This window comes from Vidua chalybeata, chromosome 3, assembly GCF_026979565.1.
Source record: "Vidua chalybeata isolate OUT-0048 chromosome 3, bVidCha1 merged haplotype, whole genome shotgun sequence".
Classification (NCBI taxonomy): domain Eukaryota; kingdom Metazoa; phylum Chordata; class Aves; order Passeriformes; family Viduidae; genus Vidua; species Vidua chalybeata.
Genome location: NC_071532.1, coordinates 7,416,379 through 7,438,794, shown reverse-complemented (window position 1 = coordinate 7,438,794; position 22,416 = coordinate 7,416,379). Strand labels below are relative to the sequence as shown.

At 38.0% G+C, this 22,416-nt stretch overlaps 1 protein-coding gene across 6 annotated transcripts in view; it reads left to right on the top strand.

Moving 5' to 3' along the window:
• MACROD2 (mono-ADP ribosylhydrolase 2) overlaps positions 1-22,416 on the top strand; it is an 852,188-nt gene that overhangs the window by 489,791 nt on the left and 339,981 nt on the right. For all 6 annotated transcript variants that reach the window (XM_053937065.1, XM_053937064.1, XM_053937063.1 and 3 more), the window contains one exon: positions 7,452-7,573. In XM_053937065.1, coding sequence (XP_053793040.1) covers positions 7,452-7,573 — 122 coding nt within the window. The remainder of the gene's footprint in view (positions 1-7,451; positions 7,574-22,416) is intronic.

The following is a 22,416-nucleotide window of genomic DNA, read 5'->3' as shown; positions in this document are numbered from 1 at the left end:
TATTTTCCCCATTATCCTAAAGGGATATGCTTTAACTGTGCAATACTCCAGCAGAGGTAACTAAACTCACTTCAACAGAACCGGGCTGGACACTGAGAACAGATAACGTGTGACAAGAGGTCCATGCTTTGAGAAGCTGAGAACATAAATTAGCTCATTTCTGATTTCTATGCCTGTGTAATTAATCCAATTCCAAAACTATAATTGAACTTAACTTAATCCCCATTTGCATTTTTATGACTTGATTTGTGTTGCATGTTTTTATGGGTAATATTTGTGAGATTCTCTACTCAATCAAGAATTGAGTGAGATTAAATATCCCTTGAATTTACATGGGTGGTGTAATATCCTTCACCAGCTTGTAAAATTTTTGTGGAATGGTAGACTGAAACTCTGTCTTAGCTTCTAAAGAATAAATGCTTTCAGTTTAGGGCAAGCAAGTTTATTTTTGAGTGTTGAAAAGCCTTATCAAATTATTTAAACCAAACTCACTCACGAACATCTTTTGCTATTCAATATAATAAAAATAGAAAATCTTTGTGGCTCATGCTTTCCTATATGTAGCAAAGATAAACAAAATGACAGATTAGGACATTTTTGTCTGTAGCCCTGTCCACTTGTGAAGAATAATAGTCAGTGAAAGGTGGAAAGCATTGCTTGGGTCAAGGGGGTCACTTGGTACATGTTTTCATGAGCCACTCAATGAGGAGGGTGCTTGTCTGAGCTCCTCTGCTGCTACAGCAAAGTGAGGTTTCCTCTAGTGTGGGGGACAAAATCTGCTTGAGGCAGCAAAATATAATCTCTTCTGTTTTTCCTAGGTATATTAAGGTTTTTATTTGGGTAGAAAGGTAGGAAACAAGGATAACGTTTGAGCATTTCTGCTGCAAATTCTTGCAGCAGAGATTAAAAAAGAGACCAGGAAAAACAAGTCATGAATGTCATAACTTCATGTTCAGTCTTGTCATGTTCATTTCATGTTCATTTGTATCACACTATGAATATCCCAAGCAGAGCTGTTGCCTTTTAGCTTTACATGTAGGCAATTATTTCCATGGAAGTTGTGGGGCCATCTGTCTAGCCGCTGCTTTGACATCTGTCATCGTGGCACTAAATTGCTTTGTAAAACCTATTACTTTGGGATACAGTATAGTGTCTCTTAATTGCACCACTTGCTTCTCCTGCCTGAACAGAGCCTACTTTTGTTTCTGATGTTAATGGTGAGGCCCTGATGGCAGAGCGATGCTGTAAGTTCACTGATGGGAGGGGAACTGCTCTGGGATTACACAGACATACTTGGGCCTTGTATTTTATGACAAGCATGAGTGCCAAAGAGGCTTGGGCTTTGACTTGTGTGACTTAATTCTCTGGCTGGCTGTGGAGGCAGTGGTGTAACCATTGTAAACAAGCTCTCTGTGTTTTTCAGCTTCCCACGGGTGCTGAGCGGCCGCTCTCTGCTAAATGCAGGCTATTGAGTGCAAACTTCTGCAGCTCCCCACAGGGGCTCTCAGATTCGGCAAATCCCTCTCCTCTCCCTCTGGGAATATTGTTTTCTGACTGTCTGTGCTGTCTTGTAGTTAGGATATACATCTAACCCACAATGAGGGATGCTGGTTAATAATTTACAGTAAATATATTCTTTACCTTTCCTTGGCAGACAATGCCATTTAAGTGAAAAATGGCCTAAATATTTTACACAAATGACTTTTAGATATTGTAGCTTTTGCAGCGAATGAAACATTATTTTGTATTCACCCAAAACAGCTAATTAATCACTGAAGGCAGCTATAAAAGGTACAGAGTTCAAATTAAGCAGTGCTTATTGCCCCAAGCCTGAAAACCTGCAACTGACTCTTTAACTGCTCATAAATGCAATATATACCTATACAAAGCAGAGAAATGCTTTTGAACTTAGAAGTTGTATTGTATGCAGTCCACACAGCATTCAGTGATTTATAAAAGATGTCTTACATTTATAATACTCAGCTCTACTAATCTACATTTGGAGATGCAGAATTAGACTGCGGTCCTGTGGGATTCATTTCAGCTGAACTTAAAATTAACAGTTGTTTTTTGTATCCTGAAAATGCAGTTTTCATGTGCAAGTGCATGTAGATAGAAATAGAAAATTAAAAAGCTGAGTAATTTATATACCAAAGCAATAGGCTGCTCACATTCCTGAAGAGTAGGGATAGCCAGTAGCTATGAGTATCTGGAGGAAATTCCATTTGCCACCAGCTAAACCTCAGCTCAGATTCCTTTTCAGCATCAATATTATGGGTGTTTATTCTAGAAATCAACTGATAATATTTACAAATTGAGCCCTCAATGCTCTGAATTTTTACAAGCTGTTTTTTTTTTTTTTTTTTTAATTCAGTGGTGCACACAGTGCAGTACCTTCCTTCTTGAAATTGATATGGTTCTCTCTGTGGTTGACAGGGTCCAGCTTCGTTATGCACTTGGGTGGATGGGCCAATTATGGGTATGAATGTGTTAATGGGGTGAATGAGAGAAATATGTAACTGATTCTGGCTCTGGTTCATTAGCAGCGTGAAAGCACCACACTCACATCTGTAAGGGAAGGAATGAGAGAAACTTACTTGTACTTTTTTAGTTGTTTGGAAAAGCTCACTGTGCTAAAATTTTTGCCATCTACTGTCACATTTTCAAAGAACAAGGGAAGAGTAAATTACATTGTGAGTAATTTACATCAGTCCTCCAGGTTGGTTTTTGAAGCACAGTCACTTCTTTTCACCCTTTTCAACTGGAAGTCGTGTTTCATCCTTGTCCACACTGCTCTGCCCTTTCTTCATAGCAGTACAGTTAAAAACTTGTGTGAGGAAACAGCAAGTTAAGGTATATGGATTGATTTTTTAAGAAAAAGACCCGAGAAAACAAGCCTCATTGGCCTTTTTATGCATAAAGTTTGTACTCTATAGCAGTTATAGTTTCATTTCTGAAATATCTCCTTTCCTTTAAAACACTGTTTTAAACCAACAGCTTCATTAGCATTAAAAGCAGTTTGATCCATTGTTGTGGCCTGAATCCCAGATAAGGATATACCTTCCTTGGGGGCTCTCCACCTCAATGTACTATTAAAAATGTAAGCAAACATCTCTGCTCTATGTATGCACAGTGATTTACAGACCCATAGATTGCAGTTTTCTTTTTAATGAAGTTTCCTATCAGTGCACTTGGCTGGAAGACTGACCACAGTAAATCAGCAACTTCGCAGCAGTGCTGGCAGCTCCTTTTGACATAAAAGTGAAAATACTACAAATGGAATGTGGCATTCTCTGAGTGATGACCAATCTCTTTTTTGACCTGTTTATTTGGTTTTGAAGATAAAAAACATGTTTTTGTTTTTGGGAAATGTTTGCATCCCTTACTCCAGTTTGACCTCACTCAGAAGTGCTTGGACCCTAAAGGGTACAAATGCTGCAAGAGCAAACAGGAGCCAGCTTTTCCAGCCAAACTAAATATTTTTTGAGTTTCTGTACATTTCCCCCAATTTAAAAGTCTTCAGGTGATGAGACCATTTCTGTGTCATGCCATTGTGTCCACAGTGTACCTTCAGGCCATGGTCATGCCCATCCCCACAGCTGGTGCTCCCGCCTGCCTTGCTGCTGCAGTTGGTTTGCCTTCTCTGGTGAAACTCATTCCTGTGTATCTGTCCTGTGGCAATCCTTTACTGTTGTGTTTTCCTTCAGAAAGCCCTTGCTCTTCCCCAGGGTGGATCCTTGTTCTGGCTGGGTGTGGAAGGTGCCAGCTGTGACTTGCACATCCATGGTTGCCCTTGCCAGCAGTGCTGGAAGTTTACAATTGAGGCTGGCTGCTGCAGTGGGTGGCCAGAACAGCAGGGCAGCAGTTGTGCCCTGAATTTCCTGGTGGACAAATGCCTGTAGACCTCCCCTGTGGCACATACTCCTCCATCCTGCAGCTTTCTGCAGAGGATGATAAGTGAGCAGAAAGGAAACAGTTGTGACAGACAAGCTTGAAGTTTGACAGTCTTTGTTGAGGTATTAACAATAAATGGTGCTGCTTCAGCCTGTGAAGCCTGATTCTCAGGTAGCAACTGCATGGGCTGAAGGAGGAGGAAGAGCTGTTTTGTTTTCTGGTTTGTTTCCTTTATGCCTGTATAATCTCAAAGGGTTTTGCCTACCTGCAAACTTTAAGGTATTTTGGAATAGCTTAAGAAGAATAAGCTCAATGTAGTTGAGCTTACTATAGTTGTAGTTGTAGTTTCCTATGTAGTTCAGGCAGCGTGTGTGTACACTAATTTTATTGACAATGCACAACAATAAAATTATTACTTCCCTGTTTGTCTGCTGACCATAAAACACTGGGATATTAGTAATGCTGCTCTGCTAATAAAATCTTTATCACGTGTTTCAGTATAATCATGTGCCTAAGAAAAGGTTTTCTTTGTCAATAATATGCTCTAAACAGTTACAATAGTTGTGATATTTTATAAACCAGTTCATAGAATGCTTTGGGTTGGAAATGACTTTGAACATCATCTAATTCCAAAGCCCCTGCCATAGGATGCCTCCCATTAGATTGAGTTGGTCAGGGCCTATTCAATTCATAACCATCTTTTGTGTCCTGTCTAAAGAACAACCTATGATGGACTTGAAAAAATTTAAACATAAAAGCTAATAACTGTATTAAAGGTTACTTATTTTTGTGAAGTGTCTGGTACACCAATACAGGATGGCTGATGAGTTGTCATGAAAATGCTAAATTGGGAAGTTCTGAAAAGAATATGACAAAAACATGTTGCATTTATTGAGCAAAACTAGCATTTTTAGATGAGTGTTTAATAATGAAAGACTAAAGGAATGGAGGTAAAGATTTAGTGAGTGAAATACATCTAGAAATTATACTGTGGGGGTTTTATACAGAAGGACCCTGGCAAGAATTTGGTACTTGGTCTGTTCCCCAAAACTCCTTCTTGCCTTTTATTAATCAATGAATAATTTAAGCCATTATACTTCAGCTTTCAAGGAGCTGCACATTGAAATGCAAGAAACACAGCCTTAGCCGAAAGAGGAAAATGTTTATGATTCTTTTCTTTTCTTTTCTTTTCTTTTCTTTTCTTTTCTTTTCTTTTCTTTTCTTTTCTTTTCTTTTCTTTTCTTTTCTTTTCTTTTCTTTTCTTTTCTTTTCTTTTCTTTTCTTTTCTTTTCTTTTCTTTTCTTTTCTTTTCTTATTCATCCTTTACACATTCTTTTTAAGTTGTTTTTATAGTTGTTCCTTGATTTGCTTGTTGGCTGCTGGGTATTGGGAATTCGAAATTCATCATGGTAACTCTGATCTTGGTGTCTGTAAATGTAGAGGGAACTTGACTGCGATGAGATTCATGAGTATTTTCCTTTCCCTGTAGAATCATAGAATCATTTAGGTTGGAAAAGACCTCCAATGTCATTGACTCCATCTGGTAACCCACGCTGCCAAGTCTACTGTTAAATCATGTCTCTGGCTCCATAATTGAAGTTTACCTGTTGTAAAATAAAAATCAAGGGGAAAAAGTAAAAAAGTTGTTGTTTTTTTTTTCCCTTTCTCTGAAGTTGCCAGAACTTCCAAATAGAAATGTTCCTTAGAAAGTTTCAACCTCCAGGAAACTGCTATAGTCATGAACAGAAATTGCTTCTATATACAGTCTTTGGTAATGGAAGTACTCACATAACCTTATCTTTGCACACAGAAGCAAATTTTAAAGTAGCTCTTTCCTTTTTTCATGTCCTTTCCTAATAGCTCTCAGCTTATGATAGTAGCTGAAAAACATGTAAGAGTATAACTCTTTTCTGAACTCACAGGCTGTTTTAGTGTCCTGCTGCCATCCCACTCGTCAGTGGATAAAGGCTCGACACCTGTTGAAGGTTCAGTTGTAGGGAGGGTTCTCTGGAGTCACTATCTGGCAGCTGTGACATTCAACAGAGATTATCCAACCTGTCCATTTTGTTCCGACAACTGGAGAAAATCACTGTGATCAAAACATAAAGAAGAGTTCTCAACCTTTTATTTACTTCACAGGAGGGGGGGGTTTCTGTAGCAGTTGGGAAGTTTATAGCTCTTACAGGCTTCAGTTTCCATCACAGTTGTTTCTGGGCACTGGGAATCAGATGTGCTTTTATTTCCTGATTTATCAATACTTTGTGGCTAATGTACAGAAAAGATTTTGAATTTTTCAGAACATTATGGCTCAGCCTAAAAGCCACCTTTTAAATAGCAGAGAGCAGGACTTGACGGATGATGTCTGAATTAAAAAAAAAAGTGTGCATTTTAATGTTATTTTGTCAATTTTCTCTTATGCTTTGGCATTTGTTGGATGGAAATCATCAAAACCAGCTTGGACAAAGAATAATGGTGTTAATTCCATAGGATTTGTGAGTAAATTAAAATATTCTGGAGCATAGCAACAGCAGATGTTGCCTGGAAACCTGACTCACATGGGACAGAAACACAACCTAAAAGGGGACCAGTACTACGGCAGTTGAAAGTGTTGGCTTAATCCCTGTTAGTGCAACATTGAAAAAAAAAATAGTGCCACTGTTTATTTCTGCTATACATTGTAGGAAATTATAAAGAAAGGCAAAAAAAAAAAAAAAACCATCTGCCACTATAACTCAATTTTATTATGCTCACATATACTATAGAAGAATGATGTGTAAAAAGTAAATGTGCTTCATAATAGTGGGAGGGCTAGGAAGGGGGAAATCATGGTACCTTTTAATTTGTAGATATCTTTTCAATACTTTTTTACTCCAGGCTCTTAAATTCATTTTTCTTACAGCACTTCAGAGACTTTGATTGATTGAAGCATCAGATTTTGATGAGTCCAAAGGCATCGTACCTAAGATGACTGTGCTTTTGCTTTTTGCTTGTTATAAATTTCTTCAAAGAGAATATTTTGTTTTATTGCATGGCATCTCCATCTGGTCTGATGTGAGAGGAAAGCATGATTTTTGAATAACCAACACATTCCCAAGTCTCAACTTCCTTTCAAATGGTTACTGAGGAAAAACAAAGATGACCTGTGTATCACCAACAATGCTGAGGTTCTGTATAGTGAACTTTCCCAGTGAGTGGGCTTCAAGGAATGAGAACAACTGTTTCAAAGTTCTCCAGCATTTACAGTTGTAGAGGCCTTAGGATTTAGAGGATTTGTGCAAATATTTCATCTCTCCAGTGTGTGCATTGCAGTAGACATCTAACAAGCATTCCCGGTATCTTTCCCATGTTCTCCTTTAGTCCAAATTCTTCAAAATTTAACCTTTACTGATTTATGTTTAATTATTGCACATGTAGATTATGATAGGTTTTCCAGTTAAATACATTTGTTTACATTGTGTATTCCTACCTTTGTGTGTAGCTATAATACCAGATTGAATTATTGTGCAACACAGTAGCATCTTTAATGTTTCTTTATCTTTTTTTTTTATTCCCTGCAGATGTGATCCATACTGTTGGGCCGATTGCAAGGGGCCATCTCACTGACACTCATAAAGAAAACTTAGCAAGTTGCTATAAGTCCTCTCTGAAACTGGCAAAAGAAAACAACATCAAATCAATCGTAAGTATTGTGAGAGAACACATTATTGTTTTTTCTAGTTTGGATCTTACTTTCCTTGATGTAGAATAATTATGATTGTAAGCTTCCAGATACATTTTTTGCTCTTCATGCTATGAGAACCCAAAAAATTAAACATGATTTGGCCAAAAAATTGCTAGATGAAAGGGCTAAGCTTATTTTAGGAGTTAGGGAAAGTGTACCTGGTAGTAGGAGTACAAGCAGCTGGCTCATTAAAGAAGGGAGGAAGCTGATCCCATATTTATTAAAAACCCCAAGAAGCCACTGGTCAGGAGGATAACTGCATGCAGTATAGACTCCTAACTAGCTGAGAAGTGATTAATTTGTTGCTTATTCTACCCATTAATAGTTCTTCCTAAAAATAAGAGTATTGGTCAATTGTTACTGGTTTTAGCACCCTCTCACCAAAATTGATCATAAAATAGCCTATTATGTGATATTTCATTGAACCATAAAGTTCATTGAACTTGAAATACATAGTACAGTGTTTTACCTCAAAATGCCAAATTTTCAAAGGCCACAGAGGAATGGAGCTTTTCCCTCCCCAACTCCAGAGCTTTAATTCTATAGCTGACATGGTTGCAGCTTATGTCTTCACATATGCATGGGTTAGTTCCTTGTAGGTTTGAGAAAGAATTTGCATTGTGAGCCTGACTTCACACCTTTGGGGTCATTTTGGCTGGTTATATGATAGCACATATGTTTGGCAACTTAGAAGGCTAACATACACACAATCTTAAAAAATGTAAGCCAAACCAATGGTGTTATATGAAGATGTAATATTCAGTAAGAGGAAGCTATTAACACTGAAATATCACAAATGAAAAACAAAGCTTTTTGAGGAGAGGGGCAGGACAGTTTGTAGGGCTTTGAACTGAAGTTAGATGTGCCCTTCAGAGTCAGACCTGATGAATGTCACTTATTTCTTTCTTTTTGGTGAAAGCTCTGCTCTTCAACACTTTTTGTGCTCATGACATCCTCTCTCTGCTTCTGAAAATGGTACCCAGCAATCCCTCTTTTTGCCATTATACAAACCATTGTGGGGTCTCTTTTCTTTGGTGGGTTTGAGGATTTTTTTTTTTTTTAATTCTAGGCATAAAAATTAGAGCTGAAAACAACCTTGGGTTGCTAGGCATATTTTGAACCCCTCTCTAGTGTTGTTTAAACACCAAAGGATGTTCATGTCCTGCTGTGATTCTCACTGGAGCCAGTAAAAGCTTTGTGCAGTTGCTCCTACATCCATCCTTGTTTCTGCCTGCTCTGGGCAATTACAGGCTTTTAGGGCACTCAGGTTAGTTTGAATAAAGTTCCTAATATGTGGGAAAACGAAAATAGAATAATAACTAGGAAAGGGTGCAAAAAAGAGTATTGAAATAACAAAGGAAAAACTTTAGTGGGCATTGGTCAATGCAGGTAATGCTTGTATCTGTACAGAGTCTGTAATTTTTAGGACATTCTAGGTGGTACCATGGTGTTTAACATGGAATAATAAAAAGGGAAACTAGCCTGATATCTTGTGAAACCTGGCTTGATATTTTAATGAGAAAGTTAACCACAGGAGAAATCATACACAGGTTATTGTATATGATTATGTAACTCTTAACTCATGGTTAAGAGTTGTTGCCTGTGCACCTGTTTGAGATAAAAAATGCTCAGCACCCAGACTTGCAGAACACAGCTGCACAAACTGAACAGGAGCCAAGAGCCATTCATTCATAGCAGCATTTGGAAGCTTAGAAAGCAATATGGATTTTAAAGGCCACATGACAGATCATGGACTGTTCTGAAAAGCCCTAAGTCCAGTGATTTCAGTGATGCCTTAGGAAGTGAAGGCAACTTGAGTGTGTAGCCTGGAGAAAAGTAAGATGTATAATTCATTCAATTAGGGAGCAGTAGTTTACTGCGAGTCTGAAGGAAAGGAATGCAAAGTGTAAGTGGGTTTCACAAGATCCAGTACTGTAGGTGTATAGGGAAGGAAAAGAAAGTGATTTAAAATATCCACAGATTTCTGAGGCTTGCAGAGGCCTGATAGAGTGAGCAAAGGATTCAAATTGACTCAGACAGCATCTGAGTGTCATTCGGGTTATGGCAACAGAAATATTTGCAGTAAGGAGAAGACAGACAAAAGCTGGGGGAAAAAAGTTTACCTGTGTAAAATAAGGAAGAGAAAATTAGCTGTGCTGATGGATGGCCTATTTTGATTGCCTTTTTAACAAGAAGATAAAATAAGTATGTGAAAGAGAAAAGCAAGGATTTTTAAAGTAGATAATGAGTAACAGGAGGAAAAGCCATATGTTAATGACACATAAATAAAGAGGTATTGGTGATAGCAAGTTGCAATACACTAAAAGATTTAACTAAACCAGAGAGTATCAGTGCACTAGCAATTGTAATATCTGAGAAGAAAGCAGAGCAGAAAGACATTAGACTGTAACAGCACAGATTTGTTACCTTCAAAACAGAAAGGACAAATCTAGAAATTACTGCAAAAGGAAGAAAAAGCCCCACCACAATTGGAAGCATTTTGAACATGAATTGTGTCAAAGGAGTGAGAATTGCTGGAGGGATTATGAATTGAGAGTGATGATGAATGGCAACATATTGAGCTGCACCAAAGCATGCAGGGTGATTCAGGGTGCACCACTAAATGCAGTTTAATTTAACATCTTAATGATTTTTGAAGAGTACATAAACACCTCATTAATTACATTTACAAATGATACTACAATAGGCAGTGTTGCAAGCACTGGAAAAGGACAGAGATATATGATAACAATTGATCAGAGACTGAATATAACCTCATCAGCATCCACTCCAGTACCAGAAGGGTGTTTCTGCCTTTGTTGCAATGGAAGAGAGGTCAGAAATGTAGCTGACAGCTACAGTGGAACTTAGCACAGGAAATGATGGAGTAGTGTGTGCTGGGGAAAAAAAGCCCAGTTCACAAATAGTCAAAGTGTGTCAGAAAACCAGCACAATGAGGAAATGGTCTCGAATAATAAGTCTCAGATGTACTTAAAGCAGTTACTTGTTTCACTATTACATATTGTTGATCTACCTCTGGAGAAGTGATGGATGCCACAGAGATTGTATTTCAGTCCAAAGTGGACTGCAAGAACAGGAATAGGATTCAAAATAGACCCAAACTCTGTTATACATATGTGTGTGTAGTTGTTTTACACACTGAGGAAGGGAAGCAATGGCCTTGAAATACTGTGTAAATTCTGAGATGCAGCTTTTTGGAGGGGAAGAGAGAACAATATCATTGTGTGTGTGATAACAGGGCAATTATATGGTGTAGCTGATAGTAATTTAGGTTGCTTTCACATCCAAAGTGTCCAGGCATGGATGAGAGCAACTCTGGCTAACTCCTAAGGGAGCACTGATATCTCATCTGAACATGTTATCATCTTCATGTCTAAAAAAAAAAAAAAAAGAAAGATGGGTACAACTGAAAATGAGATGAGGGAATGTAATGAAATGCCCATCAGAGTGATTGCCAAGGTTCATAATCCACCAGCACCCCAGCTGTGGGTGAGGATCTACATAGACATTAAGGCAGGAAGAAAAGGCTCAGGAATAAATTTGATCATCCTCCAGATTGCTCAGAGAAATCACACAGCCCCTGACATTTGTCTCCTGAGCCTGTTTCCTGAAACATTTTATATTCAATATGAGGTTTCAAATACCATATCAGCTATTTTGTAAAGAGTTAGCCTCTCTCAAGTCATCTACTCCATCTGCCTTCTAGGTTACTGAATTTTGTGTTAATGTGTGTCTTTGTTATCTTGCATTTCCAAATCCACGTGTTGCTTTTTCCTCAGCACTTGTTTATGTAGCTGTGCTCCCTCTAGGACACTTGTGCTGCTGTCTGACTATTTGTGTGGTCAGGGTGAACCTTTTGTCTTGGATGAGTCTTATTTATATAATCCTCTGTCTGGTGAAAGAGGATACTTGAGACAGGTTTCTGTTTATCTCCACTTAAGTTGGTACAACTGAATAGGAGAAAAAATATTTAAGGCAATTCAAAGAGAGTGAATAGCTGGTGTTTGAGCAAATGAATTTTCTTAAATATTCAGAAAAATCTCTTAATAGTAAAAAATTTGTATGTTGATGTTGTTCTCTTTTGCACAGTACTAAGCATTGCTATTGTGCATCAGTTAAATCTCTGCTTCCTGAAACACTGGAAATACATTACCAATCTTTACTGAAAGAAGATATAGTAAAAACAGTCTAATAGGTGCTTTTTTTTCCCCTGTTTTTCTGTACTGATTTTCTGAGTAAGAGTCTTACAGGCCAATTAAGTGTAAGGTTATCAGGCAGACTGGGGCAGTTATAATCACTGTTTTCAGATTTTAAATTGGTCCCCTGTTTACACAGTCTTTGAAATTATTTACTCTCTGTGCTGTAAGTTTTTCATGGGACCTCTTATCCTGCTTTTCTTTGCATGCACTTCTTTGAAGCCATTTGATACCCTGGAAGCTTTCTGAACATCAAACACTTCCCTGCCACCTATTTTATTCAGACTTTGCTTGTGGTTAAAAAAATTTCAATTAATTGCTGTCAGTCAGATCACAGTTAGACAGGGACTTTATGAACTGCACAGAAAATAAAAAGAGATGGTGTGTGTTGCTGTGGGTGGGATCCAAGCCAAAAGAGCTGTAGTGTGTTTGCAGAGAAGGGAAGCTGGTGCTGGTCCCTTGCTCAGAAGGCAGAGTAGGCTTCCTCCACAGTGGTTAAGGAAATGGAGTTCTATTTGGGACTACAACTCTGCTGTTGTTCAGGACTGTGCTTGGAATTACAGTCTTCAGGAACTCTTCTTGTTGGCAGGGGGTGAATTGTAAAGCTTTAACAAGAAGCATTTCTTTAGCCTGCACCCTCTGACCTCCACCTCGAGGAAGAATTATAGGGGACCAAAGGGGGTAGGAGGAAATCCTCTAAGAATGTGGCTTTTTGAGTTCCAGAAGGAGCTCTGCTTATCACCAACAAATGTGTTAACAACATTATGTGTAAAATACAGATTTTTTTTCCTTGTTGGTCCTCTAGAATTAGGTAGGGAAGAGTTCACATTGTTCTAGAGCCTTACTAGATTAGCTTGGTGTGGCATTAAAAAAACACCACACCAAAAAGATCTGTCTATTTCTGCCTGTGTGCTTGTACTGTGAATGTACAAAGTTGTTCTGCTCCAGGGAAAACCTCTTAGCTGGACTTCTCAGAACAACCACACTGCTCCTCCTGTCTGAAGTACATGAAAAGGCAAAAGGGCATCTAGAAATAGCTCAGCAGTGAGAGGGCCTATTCAAGGGCTGATTTACTAAACATCAGGTCGAGTGGAAAAGCCAGTGCTTGGTGGTAGGATGGCCAGTGACCTGTAATGATGGGATATTCCTGAGAGAGTAGCTTGTGTCTTTGGGCTCTGAATAAAGTGTGTCACTCCTGTGCACACAGCTTATGCTGCATTTTGGGGAGCTTTTTTACAAAAGTATGTTAAATAGGATCAGGACATGCTTTTTGAAATCCATGTTTTGCCTCCGTTCCTGGGGTCTTCAGTCACTGTGCACAATGCAGGATACTAGCTGTGCATTTGCAGGGGCTTTAAAATTAGAGTATTATTTGAGGCTTCATTAGAGAAATATTTCTTTCATTTATATTTAAGTCAATCTATAGGGAATTTAAACTCTTATCCTTTTTAGGTGTTTTTTTTAAACAAATGTCATGTAATTATATTTTGCCTGTGATTGGCAAAGTTAATACAAATACTGTTATAACTTGTTTGTACAGAAACACAACTTAATAATTATTCAGAGCAGCATATAAAAATACATTAGGAAAGGTACCTGCCACTTGCCTGTACCTGCCACTTGCCTGTTTATAGCACTTAAGAAACAAACACATTTTTTTTTCATTTTCTAAAATATTTGTCTCCACCTGTAATTAGGGCTTTTTAAAAAGGGTATGCACCAATTTTCTTGGTATTTTATCCACTTTCAAAAGGAAGCTATACTTTTGCTAGGCTGCACAGTTTAATTGAGCTTCATTTGAGTAGAGACACGTCTTAGCCTTTGTGATGCCTGAATCTTCAATTATAACTCACAGGCTGAAATTTTCAATATCTATTTCAAACCCAGTGTGTTTTCAGCTCTTCCTGTCATAAATTATAAAATTAATGAAAGAGGAATTTTATTTGAATTGTAGAAAGATGCTTAAAAAGTATTGGTCTAACAGTTTGGTGTACACTCTTGCCTTTACCTGTCTTGTTCTCTTGTGCTCTAGAGTTATGCTTTAGGGAAAAGTAAAGTGATTTTTTTGCTAGTTCCAACGAAACTTATTTCTTGCTGAGAATGTTGCCATAGCAATGAGTTATAAGTCTGAAATTCCTAAAGGTTGGTTTTATCATCTTGTTTTCTGATATAAATTCATATCCATCAATCAGAAGAGTTGCTTTGGAAGGAAATTTCCACAGTATCATAAATCCACTTAATTTGTTTCTTTGAAACACTTGTTTAACTTGTAAGTTATGATATGATGTTATGTTTTCAGACTCCGTTTTCTCTCCAGCTTAGCCTTCCTCTTTTTTTTTCTTTTTTAGCTTTCTTCTTTTAGAAATTTTCCAGATAATATCCTTAGAAATTAATCTACTACTTTAAGTTTTTCAGTTTGCTTAATCATCATGTTGGCATCAAATAAGGAGGTTGTGATCTTTCCGTATGGTTTCAGAAATTATTATAGTTGGCCATACTTTTCTTAATCAAAGATGAATCTGCTGCTTTGTTTTGGATGTGCTCCCAACCATTTATTCCAAAATTATCTTGGTAGATTGAATTGCAACCCTTTTTCCTCAATGAGGGTTTCATTAAATGAAAGGTATTCAGTGAGATCAAGTGTAAATTGCTACACCTAAACAGAGACACTCATTCAATTGAGAAAGGCTGAGGAATGATTGAAGCACTGGGCAGAGATTCCTCAGAGAATAAGCTGAAGTTTGTAGTGGATCATGCACTGGAGGTGTGTTGACAACCTTACACTGTTATGGGAAAACCAAGAAAGGAGCAGCTATAGAATGACAATTCAACAGGAAAAATTGTGAAGTTATCTGTTGTGCTACTGTGTCCAGTGGGGGGAATACAGTGTCTCAGCTGGAAATGGTATTAGAAACATGCCAAAAGTAGAGTGAAAGAGAAAGGATTTTAAGCACAGAATAGAAAAGACCAAAGATGAGGACAAGATAAAAAGCCCCTAACATATACAAAGCTATTTTAGGAGGTGTAAAAGTAAATTGCTGTCTGGGCTAGGGACAGGACAAGAAGAAACAGACTGAAGTTACAGGATTGGACATTTAGATTTGAGACTGTGAGAAATTTCCCAACTGGAAGGTTGGTAAAACATTGGGAAAATTTCTTAGGAAAGTTGTGGCTCCACCAGTATGTATAGATGAGCCATCACTAGCATTTAAATTTTGACTCTGCCCTTGTCTGGTTATATATGCAGTATATATTTCCTATGACCAAGTGATTTTGTTTGATTTGATGCTTGAAATGTATTACAGTGTTTGCTTACCATGGCTAAGAGTGGCAGAAGCAGCTCAGAGGCATACTGTGATCAGTTGTGAATATGTTTCATAGCAAGGCACCACACAGGTGCCTTGGTTCATCTTTGACCACAAACTGTCTGGATGGTATAAAGAAGTAACAGTGTTGCTTTAAAAAGCTGCATTACTAGGCAGTCTCAGTTCTCCATTTTGTTGTTCTGTGGTGTTACTGTTGAAGCTGTTCTGTAACATGGTGATCTTTGTGATGACAAGAGGGAGAAAGGTGAGTTATTTTTTGGGGGGTTTAATGAAACACTGACTGAACACTGAAAAAAAACATCCTGAACTGGTGGGGAAAGAAAGGAAATTACTGGGTCAGGAATAAATTCTACAAGTTTGTGTATGTGATGGGTTTAATGTGTGATAATTTGCCAATTACCCTGTGGGAATTCTGTGCTTAAAAGGGTGAAACTTTCTAGAGAAACACTGTCTGTTAGCTCAATAATTGGAGAACTGTCTCATTAGGGAAGGATAAAGTACAGATCTGTCAGACAGTGGACCACAATGTTCATTACATGAGACAGCTCATAAAAGCCAGGGATTGCTGGAAAGTCTACATCATAAAATGTAGAGGAGGAAAATGTTTGATGTTTCTGTGCAGAGGAAATTGTACCTCGTTGGGATTGAAAGAGAATTAAAAAATAATAAAAGTAGACTAGAGGGATTCTTATTTGCATGCACATCTCAACTGTGCAGAGTCAAGTATTTAAGAAGTTTGTCATTATTTGAATAGCACATTCTTGTAATGCAAATTCGTAGTAAAAGTTAAGCATGTACAAATTCATATCAAACCCCAGAGAGCTGGTGAGCTGTGGCCATCAGGCTCTCTGCAAAGCCATTGTTGTCCTTTTATCTTGCTTCCTTTCATTGACCCTGTCACCTTGTTGGCAGTTTGTAGGCTCTTCAGGAGGGCTTATATTTCCTCTGTAAGGGCAATCAGTGCAATCCCTGTTAAGACTCATGGGGTTCTCAGCAACAGCAGTAATGTGCAATAGAAGTTGCAACAGGGTTGATTTGTTTGGGTGTTTTTTTGACACTGACTGCTGTGATTCTTTCCATCACCAGAAGTGGAGTCAAATTTTGCTGACATTAGAAATTGCTTATTCACAGGTTTTTCTCCTGGTGGTACCTTCTGTGATGCCTAAAAATGTATGAAGGGCTTTCTGGCAGATAATGACTTACCTGAAGAAAAGACCAGACTTCTTTTTTCCCTTGCAATTTGATGCTGAGGAAAAGAATGTGTTGCTGCATTTTGGCACTGCACCGTTCTCCCAAGCTCCTTGTCACGTGGCTTTTTTTCATGTGATAATTTTGAGACATCTCTGTACCTTCCATTCGCATTGTTTAAACATCAACTCAAGAGACAACAAACAATTAACAGAGAACAAATGATAGCATGAAAGTTTTTTTTTTTTTTGATTGAAATCAGTCAATTTTTCAAGTAGCAAATTTTAAAAAATCATTTTGAACATTGTTTTTATATTTAAATAGCTAATATGAAGCAAAGAAATGAGCAACTAAAAGCATAAATTATTTTGTGTATCAGATGGGCATCATAATACTTACCTAAGTTAAAAAAAAATGTCATGATAGCATAATTTCTAGTTAGGATCAAGAGTAGATATATTGGAAAGTAATTTTGAGGAATAATCATAAGGGGCATGCTTTTGTGAGCCTTATTTGACAACTCATTAAATATGATTTTCCTGAATTGCTAGTAGTTGCTTGGAGCCATTTACATTATGCAGAAATTATATATTAAATCATAGTTACATATAAAGAAACAGCCATGTTTAGTAGTCGTTACAAAATTTATACCCTTAGCTAAAGGTTTTGTAGTATTATTCCTGTGGGATGATGTCATGTTATCTTTTAAGGTCTCTAAAGTATAAAACAACGGTAATTGGAGTAATATAATTTAAGTAATATGATTGGCACTTCAGTATTTATCCTGATGAAATATTAATTTATTTCATCTGAAAAACTGTTCTCACCAAATATAAAACTACATGCAGTCTATATTCACATAAACAGTTTAGCAGCCTGATTTTTCAAAGCTGACTCCCATATCAACTCCTAGTGATGCCTGTCAGTTAGGATTTAGAGTTCTGTTCATAGCAGAGATGAAAAAAATTATAACAGAGTTATTTGCTTTAGTAAAAGAAAATATTATATAAAAAATGTGTTACTGTAGTATGACTTCCTGTGGCTTGTCATGGAAAGGCATCACTGCTAGGGGAAAGAATAAATTTAATTGGACAATGATAGGTAAATTAATTTTTCGTTTGCTCTTATTACGCCTTTCCTAAAAGATGAGTGAAAGCTGTAAGCCAAGAACATACATTTCTGCAGACATTTCGTTTACTAGTGGTCTTACTAAAAAAATATTATTTATTCTATTCTCATTGAAATATTACATTGTAAATCTTTTTCTAAGGAGATAAATCAGTGTATTGCTGGGTTTTATGAGTTTCCATACCTTTCTGAACTTTCTTTGACATCCTGGTTGTATTAAACCTTTATTAATTAAATCTTAGCCACAGAACCATGCACTTCCAGAGGTGGAACTCACACAAGACAGTGTTTTTTGTTCACACTGCTTGATGTAGTTTGGACAGAAACCTTGGGTGATGATCTCAGTCTTAGTGTTTGGACAGAATTATCCACTGGCATGTCCTCCTTGAACAGCTGAGTCCACGTTTCCATAACCAAAGGGCAGTTTTTCCCCTGCCTGTGTGAAAAAGGAAGATGGAAAGCATGTCAGAACCCACAAGAAAGGTGAGAGAGCATATGCCCAACAAATTTTCATATTCATTACTGCCGTGGCTACCGGAGCCTGGGCTAGCTCTTACAACTCCGGCGCCACGCCAGGAGCGGGGAACTGCCTTGGTATGGGGATTTACCAGAGGCAGAACCTTTAGAGCCATTTGCTCTACAGTGCCAGACACAAGCCATGACAGGGATGAAGCAGAGGAGAAAGGAGCAGGCTCTCCATCTTGAGGTTTCACAAAGAAGAGTTTATTCCAAGTAAAGGGATTAGAAACAAAGAGCCACGCTGCTCCTGTGCAAGGGGCTTTGTACAGATACAAATCAGGGGGTGGATACAAACAGCGAACCAACAGGGAATCCTCAGGGGAGGAGTGTGGGGATCACATCAAGTGTCTGGGGCCAGTTGGGGTAGGAGGGTGGAGAGGATGGGTGACATGGGCCAATGGGGCTTTGAGGAGTAGAGGAATTCCAAAGGGATGTTGCAGTCAGGGGTTGGCCCAAGGTTTAAATCTCAGAGAAGGTTCGGGAATAAGGGGCTGGGTTGCCTTGACAGGCAGGGAAAGAGCTGGAACAAGGGGTGGGGAAAGGAATGAGGGATGGCTTTGAGGCAGGGTAAAACCCAAGGGCAAACCAACTCGGGGAGAACATGGGGGTACAACAGAACGAACCACTTAACAAGGGATCAATAAAATAAATTCGAACCACAACACTGTTGGTTGGAATTACCTGTTGGTATTCCTTATTATGGAATGCATCCCTCTCTTAGTCAAGCAAGGAGAGTCAGGCTTTTTGCAGGGAATTTATCTGGCATGGTAGTGATGGGATTGATCCTCCTGGTTTGTAAGCAGATGATGTTTCAGTGCGACTTGTCTGTGTTCATTACTTTGGCATGCCCTGGATTTGTCTGTGCCTGCCTCTGTAAATGTCCTTCTTTGTGTTTTCTCAGGCATGTTGGAACTGAAATGTGCCTGCCCCCCTCTCCTCCCCCAACCATTGTTACATCCCTGAGATTCAAAGTCTGACTGTTTGTGCAATACAGAAAATTTCGTACCTGCCTACCTCCTGCAGAAGGAGGAAATGCTGCCATTAATGATTCTGGGTCACTAAAATGTGTCTGATATTGATCTTAAATCTCCATCTCCTACTCAGTTCTCTTTTATGTCTTGAGTCCTTGTGTGAGCATTTTTTCCAGCTGGATCATTTCAGATCAAATTTTTTTTTAAAGCAAAATAAACAATGGTACAAGGCATTTCTCACACTTCTGTTACATGCCAGCATTCCTGTTTGACCATTCCTTATCTATTCTTCCATTTTCAAATGCACCAAGACTAAGTTTGGTGACAAGGACAAATGCAAGACAAATATAAGTCATCAAACTGTTACTTTTACTTTCTGATAAATTCATGTCTCCCTTGCATTCTAATTTCCCTGTTTATATACTGTGGTGCCATATTTTCTTTCTTTAACAGAGAAACATGTTGTTCCAAACATGGTATTTTTACTTACTGCAATCTTGAATTGTTATGTTGTTGTCTGTAGCTTTGTTTCTTTCTTCTTCCCACTCAGTTTATGTACGTCCCTTTTTTGATCCCTCAAAGTGTGCTTCATTGTGTTCGAACTCCGTAGGATATTTATTTATCAATTTTTCTAATCTTTCCTCATCATCCTTTGTTCTTTACTCTCATGTGTCTTCATTATTTCAACCCTTTTGGATAATCTGTCAAATTTTTAAGGGTCTGTGACTATCAAAGCCACTGAGCTGCATTAAATAGAAGCAAAGTTGTATCCAGGCCCATATAAAACAGCAGATATGTAGAGATTGTCATTTGGTTATCTCTCCCTAAAACATCTCCATTTCCCTGGCAGAATGTGACATATAAGCTAAATTTTTGCTGCAGTATTAATATCTGAATGCTCATAATTCACCAGTTCAGTTCTCTGTTTTCTCAGGAAAGCAAGCAAGCCCATAGCACCATATCCAGGTATTTTCACAATAAAATAGAGAAACTAAAAGAGTTGGTATTCTTAAAAGAAAAATGCAGTTTCATTAGACCACCAACGATTTGGTGCTCCAAGAGCCACGTTGCTAGAAAACTGTGAGGTGGCAATGCTGCCTGACACTGGTTCAGTTGAATAAGCTGCCGTCCCAGATGATGTATATTCATCATATTTCACCCCCAGAAGCTAATGATGTTAATGATGGCTAATTCTGCTTAGGCCTGATGGTAGCAGTGCCTACAGCTTGTAATCAGGCATTAGAAACATCCCTCTTGATAAATTCATGGATGCTGAGCCAAATCACCTACTTCACTGTTCACTTTAATTAAAATTGCTCGTGATCGATGGTTTTAAAAGCAGGAGCTGCTGATGTTGTTAATCACCATTTATTGTGCATCATTTCGGTGGTACATCTGTTTTCCTCCTTTATAGCTGGGGAGGGAGATATTTTGCTGTTGTCATGTATTTGGCCTTAGTCAGGCTTAGTTTTTGGATGGCCTAATCCAGTGTTACCACCATCATCCAAAGAGTTTCTGCAGGAACCAGAGAGTATTGAAATTACGTATCCTATTCTAACTAAATACTCACGAATCTTGACCATGAAGAGCTCCATTATAGTCACACCATCTGTAGTCTCTGAACAGGGTGGCTTGGATGAGTTAGTACAATTTATCATCATACCTTTCTTTTGCAGTGCAGATGTACTTTGAATAAATGAAATAATTTTTCGTTATTATCTTCTTGTTAAGAAAACCAGCCCTTGCATTTTCCCCAAGTGAAGGGCTTCTCTGAATAAATATGCAAAGTATCATTTCACAAAATGACTTTCTCCCAAATCCCTTTGTACTTAGTCCCAGCAGAGAAGGGAGAGCTGAGATGGTTTATAAAACAAATGCATGCACCTTGCAAGCCTTTATGAGGTAGTTTGGGGAAAAAAATGGAATGCTACAAAAGAGCCAGGGAAATTCTGGTTAAATGACAGGCTCCAGAAAATGCCTTGGAGTAGAAAATGCAAAGTTAAATTCTTACTAGTACCTAAATTACAGTCTGGACTTAATAAAGGCATTTTCAGCCAAATAAAATGTTATGTAGTTTGGACTGAATTGTGAAAGGTTTTGTTAGTTAAAGATAACAATTCCCTTGTAATTTTGGCTTCTGAGCAGTACCTATTTCAGCAGTTAAATCTAAGCAGGAGAATAGCAAATAGGCAGGAATACTCGGGTGTTAATGCAGCATAAGAATAAGTCAGGAAAATAAAGAATAAGTCAGTTCAGCGCTTGAAAAATCCTACCCAAGGCAAACTTGCAAATTGGATGAACACTTGTGGAGAGGCTAATGAGAAGCAGATGCTTGGTCCTTTGGGCTTCCAGCAGGACTGGGGGCAGGTGTTTGGAAGGTTGGGTGTTTGAACTCAAAGTCTTCCTAAAAGCATATAGATAGAGATATCAATATCAATATATATAGATATATCAGGCATATAACCTTTCCAGTTCTTGTGAGGTTACAAATGTACAAGTGATATTGTTTAATTAAGCTATTCCTAGAGAGAGAGAGAGACTTTGTGCTTCCCTGGTTGTGCATCCACTTTTCACTTTGGTGTGTGCTGCGAGTGTGGCAGCACCAGTGTCAGCAGGAAAGTTTTTACTGAGATGATTGCATGTCTTGTCTATGTATCTTCTGGTATGCAAAAGAGCTTGGCTTGCACTAGAGAAATGGCAGCTAATCAAAGCTAAGTTCTCTTTAAAGAATTGGTAAGCAGCAGTGGCACTGGTAATAGTCCAAAGATTTCTCATTCAGTAGGAAGAACTGGTTCATATTAATAAAAAACCTTTAACTGTTATGAATGCATGTGGAGGCTTTTGCCTTATAAAAGTCTCAGGAAACTTTCAGTGCCTCTATACTCTTAAGTTTTTGGTCTCTTTTTTTTTGTTTTTCTTTCTTTGAAAATGGCTCAGTAGATCCTTTTTTTTTTTGTTTGTTTTTTGTAAATCCTATGAGTTCTGTTGGACATCAAGTGAAGCACCACTAATGACCAAAGTTCATGTCAAATGATGGCTCACTTAGAATAAAATGATGTTTTATGTAAAATTTTGGGAGGCATGAAATCTGTAAATAAAGGCTATGTGTACAGTGGATCACTTCCCTGTTTTCCCATGAAGTTATTTTAGTATATTAAGCTCCTCCAGAATAGATTGTGAAGTTTTAGACTGAAGAATAAATAAATCAAATCCCTTAATGCAGTAGGCTCTCTTAATGGTGAACAATAAGTTTGCAGCTACACCACTGTTCTCATCTGAGTTATTATCTGGAGAAAAAAAAAATCTTTGAAGGGCTCTTGAACACAATGGTATTACTTTTGTGTAAACATTGGGAAATGCTTGGTTTTAAGAAAAAACCCAACCAACCCATCAAAACCAAACCAACACCCTCTCCCCACTTCCAAAAGGAATGAAAATGTTTATATTTAAAT